Below are 7,412 nucleotides of genomic sequence, written 5' to 3'. Positions count from 1 at the left end.
TCAATCGCCACAAAATATTTTTATATCTAAAGAGATGGAATATCAATATACTCACTCATTTTGATAATTTAATTGAAGGATAAAAAAATAATTTCGAAGTATCAAAATAGTGGTCAATATACCTAATGCCTAATGCCTAATGCCTAATGCGGTATTCTAAGTATGTATTGTCAATATACCTAAGGGCAACTCCAGTGGCAAAACATTAAAATGGATCATCAAATATTAATTTCATGCTCGTTTTATTATTTTGATACTGATTACTCCAATCGCAAGCATTAAATGGATTATCAAATTTTAAATATAAGTACAAAAATATTTAAAATTGACACATGTCGATTTATGATAGGTTGTTTGAGTAGTTAATATTTTGATACCTCTTTTTCCCGGATGCATTTTTGCATCTTCGGAAGTTGAATATTTTTAACTCCCAATTTAATTCCTCCATTTGAGATGAAAATTTAAGTTTTTGAGCATCAAAATAGAAATTATACTATTTAATTCCTCCATTGGAATTGCTCTAATGCCTAATGTGGTCAAATAAATTTGGAAAATTTATAATTTGGAATCACAAAATTGAGTGAAAATAAATGTCCCAAAATTGATTTTTTTTAATTAGAATTGACCAAATTCCGAAATTTCAATATTTTATCCATCTATAATACAACATACATAATAATATTGATAATATAAATGTAATTTGTAAACAAACAAGACTTTTTTCCAGAATTAAAATCGGATTGGGAATCGAAATCTTATGTATATATTCCAATCCGATCAAATTTGTTTTGAAAATAAAAACAAAAACCCAAATTCAAGAAATTGAGAACATAAGATATTGTTGTGAAGTGAGAAATTTTTTGAATCGAAATGGGGAGATAGTAAATTGTGATGGAGTAGGTAGGTATATAATACGGTGGAGGCTACCACACAGAATAATGACTCGAGGGTAACCACAGCGAGCTCATCAATCACATTCATTGATTTGCACAAGGGCACACAAACACAAACAAAACAACATTTCCCTTTTCTTTTCTCTTTCTTTTTCTCATTTCTAAATAAAATAAATAATTTGCGTTCCTATTCTGCACCACACACACACACACACACACACAATACACGCACTCGTACATCTCCCCCCTTCCCAACCGACGCGCTTTTTCCTTCTTATCTCTCTCTCCTCTCTCTCTTCTCTCTCTCTTATTTTTCACATTCTTCTCTCTGTCAACACCTCCGTCGCCTGCGGCAGTGTTCCGGTGAGCCCTATAAATTCTTGCCGGGATAGCCGCCGGATCTCTATCCCGATTACTCCTCCGACCATTTTTCATTTCTCCGCCGGAAAAATCGAGTTTACTTCAATTTTTATCCACCTGGGATCGGTGGTGAAGATCGAGCCATTATTTCTGTAATTTTGACCAATGTGCCTGTAATATGAGCATTTTTTCTTTTGACTTTCATTTTAGGGAAAGAATCCTGGCTTAAATCTCGAACCAATTTTGGCTCTTTCTACGCTTAGATTCGCAATTTATTACCCCCTTGATTCCGTTCCATACCCCTGCCATTTTTCCTATATTACAGCAATCCCCCAATCCGGGGAAGGAAAGATTTGATTTTTTTATTTTTTTTTTTCCGGATCGCAAGATTTTGTTAACAAAACAAAGACAACATAGTCCAAGCAAAACTGCAGTTTAATATTTCTAGTGGTTTGAGGTGAGAGCGTTCTATGGGGTTGTTGGCATGTGCAGAATATAAGTAGTAGTAATAAGGAATAAAAGTAGAAACTGGTTGGGGGTGAAAAATGGGGCTGAAAACGGCGTCGTTTGGTGGTGAGAGATTGGAGAAGCTTAGAAATAGTGGGATGGTATCACGGTCGAGGATGAAGCTTTGGATGATTAGGGCTACAACTTCGATTTTGCTGTGGACTTGTTTAGTTCAGCTTACGGCTTTGAGCGAAACTTGGGGGCCTCGTGTTTTGAAGGGTTGGCCGTCTTGCTTCTCTCAAGAATCCGGCGGTGTTGCCTTAGATGTTCATTCGTCTCTCGAACTTCCCGTTAGAGTTCTTCCACCCAAGAGTGAGTGTTATCTGTGATGAGTTCAATGCTGTTTATTTAAAGTGTGTATGATTTGACTGTGTTTTTAATTTTTCGGGATTTTGATGGATATGTTAAGAGAACTGTTGTATGTTGTAGTACTCGTCGAGTGAATTAGAGCGTGTAGAGTTAGTTGAGTTATTGCGAATGTGCGAATGTAATTTTCAGAATATTGGGTGTCGTTTGGAAGATGACAGTTGTTGAAGTGTGTATTGTGTATGAGGGAGAAGTTTCATGTGATGGATTGTTTTCGAGGATGTGATTTTTGTGTGGTTGTCCTACTACATGATTCGACTGTGTTTTTCGTGATTTTGATGGATAATGTATTTGGAGAATTGTGATATCTCTTAAGATTCCTTGAGTGCATTAGAGCATAAATATACTGTTATTTCAATAATTAATTTATTTAATTACTTCTTAAACACGTTCAATAATTAAATTTTCAAGGTAATGAACTATTATGGTTTCCTCACTGGTAATTATTGTTCGTAGAGATCCGATGACTCGCACTCTCCTTTTATTTGTACTATATTTTGTTCCCATTTGTGATCTTCTATTATCTGAATTCTTGAATGCTTTTTCTATATTTTTGCTGCATTAAAAACTGGTGCTGATCTATGATTTTAATTGTATTGTTTTGAAGGGGTTTACAAGAACAATGGTTACCTGATGGTTTCATGCAATGGAGGGCTTAATCAAATGCGGGCAGCGGTGGGTTATATACATTATACGAACATATTCGACCTCTTTAATTTTTCTACCATATGAATTAATTTTCCTAACTATAACTTGCCTTTGTTTTTTTGCTACAGATATGCGACATGGTTGCAATTGCAAGATACCTAAATGTTACATTGATAGTCCCTGAACTCGACAAGACTTCTTTTTGGAATGATCCTAGGTTTGTTCGCCGACAAAATTTATAAATATTGAAATTGAAATGTACCTAAAAACAAGATATTTCCAGTGTCAATAAACATTAACATTTTTTTTCCGACCTTTTTGCAGTGAGTTCCAAGATATCTTCGACGTGGATCATTTCGTTACGTCATTAAGAGATGAAGTTCGAATACTAAAGGAGCTACCTCCGAGGGTAAAGAGGAGAGTAGAATTAGGGATGATATATACAATGCCACCTGTCAGTTGGTCGGATATTTCGTACTATCACAATCAGGTAGCAAAATTTGTATTTAACCTTGCTTTTAATACGATGTTCCTAATTAATTCCTATTTATTTATAACGTTCATTCATGTTTCGTGCAGATTCTTCCATTGATTCAGAAATATAAAGTCGTCCATTTGAACAGAACAGATGCTCGTCTTGCAAACAACGAACAGCCAATGGACATTCAGAGGCTCCGTTGCAGAGTTAACTTTAGTGCTTTAAAGTTCACCCCTCAGATAGAAGAATTGGGTCGAAAAGTTATCAAAATATTAAGACAAAACGGTCCTTTCATCGTACTTCATCTCAGATATGAAATGGACATGTTAGCCTTTTCTGGCTGTACTCAGGGCTGCAATATGGACGAGGTCGAAGAATTAACGAGAATGAGGTATTAGCTATTTTCTTTGTATTTTCGGTAATTATGCTTTGTATTATTATTGCTCTACTAAATTAATATTGTTTTTAGATATGCTTACCCATGGTGGAAAGAGAAGATTATTGATTCTAATATGAAAAGAAAAGAAGGTCTATGCCCTTTGACCCCCGAGGAAACTGCACTCACATTACGTGCACTAGATATCGATCGCAATATTCAAATTTATATAGCTGCTGGAGAAATATACGGTGGAGAAAGAAGATTATCTAGTCTTACCGCATCTTATCCAAATTTGGTTAGTAGTAGATAAATATCAGCAACAATAGCTTGGTTATTTATTTATTTATTTAATTTATTTTCAACTGTCTTGTGTACTTTTATTAACGATTCTTTTGGCTATGGTATATATAACAGGTGAGGAAAGAGACACTTTTGGAATCTTCAGACCTTAGGTTTTTCCAAAATCACTCGTCCCAAATGGCAGCTCTCGATTATCTTGTTTCACTGGAGAGCGATATATTCGTTCCCACATATGATGGGAATATGGCTAAAGTTGTTGAAGGCCATCGCAGGTATATTGTTTGCGTTAAATTGTGATAATGGGTATTTAAACTCGCCGTGAAACAAGATATCGGATTATATTTCACTATACGTCTTATTATCCTTCTTCCATTTATGACATGCAAAAGCAGAGAGCTAACTGAAATTGCAATCATTTAATTAAGGCCCCGTTTGTTTCCTAATATAAGATTAGCCAATCTTATCAGAATCCAATTGAATTATTGGAATAGATAAGAGCGAATTAAAACCATAATCGTAGGACAGCCTGAAAAGCTATTGCAGTAACCAAACATGAGAATTACACCTAATTATTTAATCAATCATGGCTTATCTTACCAACCAAACGAGGCTGCCTTAATTTCTTTATTTAGTTAGCTTGTGAAGTTTTTAATATTTGTCTGGCACCTCTCGATTTTTATTTTGTAATTACCTTGGTTCAGATATCTTGGATACAAGAAAACAATATTGCTGGAGAGAAGGCTATTAGTGGACATAATAGACAAGTACAACACTGGTTCACTATCTTGGGACGAGTTCTCGAATGCCGTTAAAGATGTTCATGCTGAAAGAATGGGAAACCCTATCAGGAGATCTGTTATTCCCGATCGACCTAAAGAAGAGGATTACTTTTATGCCAACCCTTGGGAATGTTTGCAGCCTTCGTACGAAGACGAACCGCTACACCTAAGTAGTGTTTGAAGCCTTCTTATTATTCTGTAGGATTTGGCTAGAACAAAAGAATATTTGAAGTTACTCGATGGAATTTAGGGTTGGATATCCTCAAAGAAGATCACGAGGAAAAATAACAGATTTTGTTTGGAGGAGGTGGTGAGGTGAAACTCCGACCTATGAGGAGAGGTTTGGAAAAACGCAGCAGCTGTATTACATTGTTCTTTTTTTTTTTTTTGATTTTTTCTTTTTTGGAATCCAAGTTAATAATACAATTCATGTATAGAATCTACCCCCGTCATTTAAGGGGGGTTTATATCGACTCGTCTGCACTTTTGTACACAGAGAGATGCAAATATAGATTACATTTTACTGCAGCTATCGAGTCTTTGAGGCTTACCCCTTTTTGTTGCCATTTCTCGCATTTCTGTCACCATTCTTTTTTTCGTTTTTTTGTTGGGATTCGTATCTGTTTTGAAGATAAATATGTTTGCGTGTACATGTAAGATCAAATAATTTCTGTAATATTTATTCAATTGTTCGTTAGATTGTTGCTGTCCATGTGTAGTTTTGTTCCCTCTCTATAATTGAGATGACTGGGATTTTCTTGATTCAGATGGTGACTATGTTTATTTATTTAATGTGGAATTACCAGTAATTGAGAATGTTGGTTTATTCTTATTATTTGAATCATGGATTATATAATCCATGAAGCATGTTGATGGTAGAGTTTTCTTTTCTGTAACAGCTGGTTGGTTCATAGGATTAAAAAAGAATGGTGGTTAAGATTGAGTAATCATGGTCAATTATTTGTTAATCAGTCAGCGGTGGGGTTTTGAATTGAAATATATTGCATTTCTTTTTTAATGTAAAGTTATCAGCAGAAAGCAATTGAGAATGTCAAGGGTCAATTTGTCTATCATATTTTTATTATTTTCCCCAATTTTTTCTAGGGTAAATTACAAACACCCCCCTGAGGTATGGTCAAATTACAAAAACACCCCTCTTGTTTGAATAATTACAACCACCCCCTCAACTCATCAAATTTAGTGGAATCTTCGAGATTATATGGAATATTATCACTTTTGTACCCGTTTTATCCCATTCAAACTCTACATTATGAAGCATGATGATCATAATATGTGATTTTTAGCTTGTATATATCAGTTTGTGGTGCATCGGAAACTGTATTTTTTACACAAAAAGAGTACAAACTAGATCACATTTCACGGAATCTAGATGACTATGTTAAATTTGGCACCATAAAGGTGGAGGTCTAAGAAAAAATCATAGTTGAGAGGGGTAGATGTAATTATCCAAACAAGAGGGGGGTTTTTGTAATTTGACCATACCTCAGGGGGTGTTTGTAATTTACCCTTTTTTCTATCATATTTTTCTGTCAAGTTGTGGTTAGATTAATTTTGTATTTAGTGATTAAAACAACAATTTCATCCTCGCCTTATTGGACCTTCTAAAATTCAATAATACAAATTGGGTTTTGTTACATTTTTGATCTTATCTTTAATGGAACAAAAAAAAAAAAAAAAATGGTCAATTAGAAACATATTTGTTAATTCTATCTATTAGAGTCAGAAGACATTATTGAACACCAATAGTGAGAGAGATGCAGAATTGTGCTGTTTAATTTATGATTATCTGCTGCATTATGCAAAATTATATTTATAATTATCTGTTGCATTATTATTGTGGGAGTTGGCCAATAAATGATGGGTTTTGGTTAATAAAGTACTTCATAAGTTGGAAAGTTAGAATAATATAATCTTGATGTTCAAGGCTACCTTAGCCTTTTATTGCTTGCCTTTGTCGCTTTTGTATTGTTACACGTGTTAAAGAATAGTTAATAAATATGCTTGAATTATTAAAAAAAAGTGAAAATGACTAAATTATCCTCTCTCTTCATTTTCTCTAATAATCTTCTATCCATTAATTGAAAAAAATGCAATTAATATGTATTTCTACATAAAAGCAAATATAATATTATAATTTGAAATATATATTTTTTCTCCATAATAATAAATATAGGAAATGAGAAAAGAATAGTACTATTATCTTATAAATAAATACAACACTAATACCTATTTTCTTGTCACGAAGTGAGTTTCACAACTTGCAAAGAATCATTGACTTTGTAGATATCGAAACCTGTAAAAGCCTGTTCATTTATTTTCTTGCAAGTTACTTGTTGAAATTTGATTTTACTCTTGCACAAATTCAGGAACTCAACAATTTGTAACCCAATTTGAAAGTGCTTATTTATTTAAATTCAAAGATTAAAATAAATGATCGTTGGAGTAAGAGAGCATGGTAACAAATGATTCGAGTTCAAATTTTCTTATCAACATTTTTAAATCCACGCACAAGAATTAAATTTTATCGGTACCAAGTTGACTGCAGACTTCTTAGCTACCAAAACAACAAATTGAAAAAATAATAATAATACTGTTAGCAGTTTGAAATTATAAGTATTTAAAAGTAAAAGATAATCGCAACTGCGGAGTTTCTTACGGTTTAAAAGAGTGTGAGTGAGGAA

The 7,412-nt window shown here is 33.7% G+C and overlaps 1 protein-coding gene across 1 annotated transcript; it reads left to right on the top strand.

The window, feature by feature from the left end:
* The first annotated feature begins 824 nt into the window (after positions 1–824).
* LOC105973488 (rhamnogalacturonan I rhamnosyltransferase 1) lies at positions 825–5,238 on the top strand. Its single transcript, XM_012998517.2, has 8 exons — positions 825–2,072; positions 2,734–2,801; positions 2,903–2,991; positions 3,099–3,264; positions 3,354–3,643; positions 3,722–3,926; positions 4,046–4,203; positions 4,633–5,238. The coding sequence occupies exons 1-8, from the start codon at positions 1,799–1,801 to the stop codon at positions 4,889–4,891; spliced, it is 1,509 nt and encodes a 502-aa protein (XP_012853971.2). The 5' UTR covers positions 825–1,798; the 3' UTR covers positions 4,892–5,238.
* Positions 5,239–7,412: the final 2,174 nt, after the last annotated feature.

This window comes from Erythranthe guttata, chromosome 4 (assembly GCF_056151865.1).
Source record: "Erythranthe guttata isolate IM_541 chromosome 4, IM_541, whole genome shotgun sequence".
In the NCBI taxonomy this organism is placed as follows: domain Eukaryota; kingdom Viridiplantae; phylum Streptophyta; class Magnoliopsida; order Lamiales; family Phrymaceae; genus Erythranthe; species Erythranthe guttata.
Note: the sequence above shows the minus strand (reverse complement) of the source record. Positions and strands in the feature narration are given on the sequence as shown.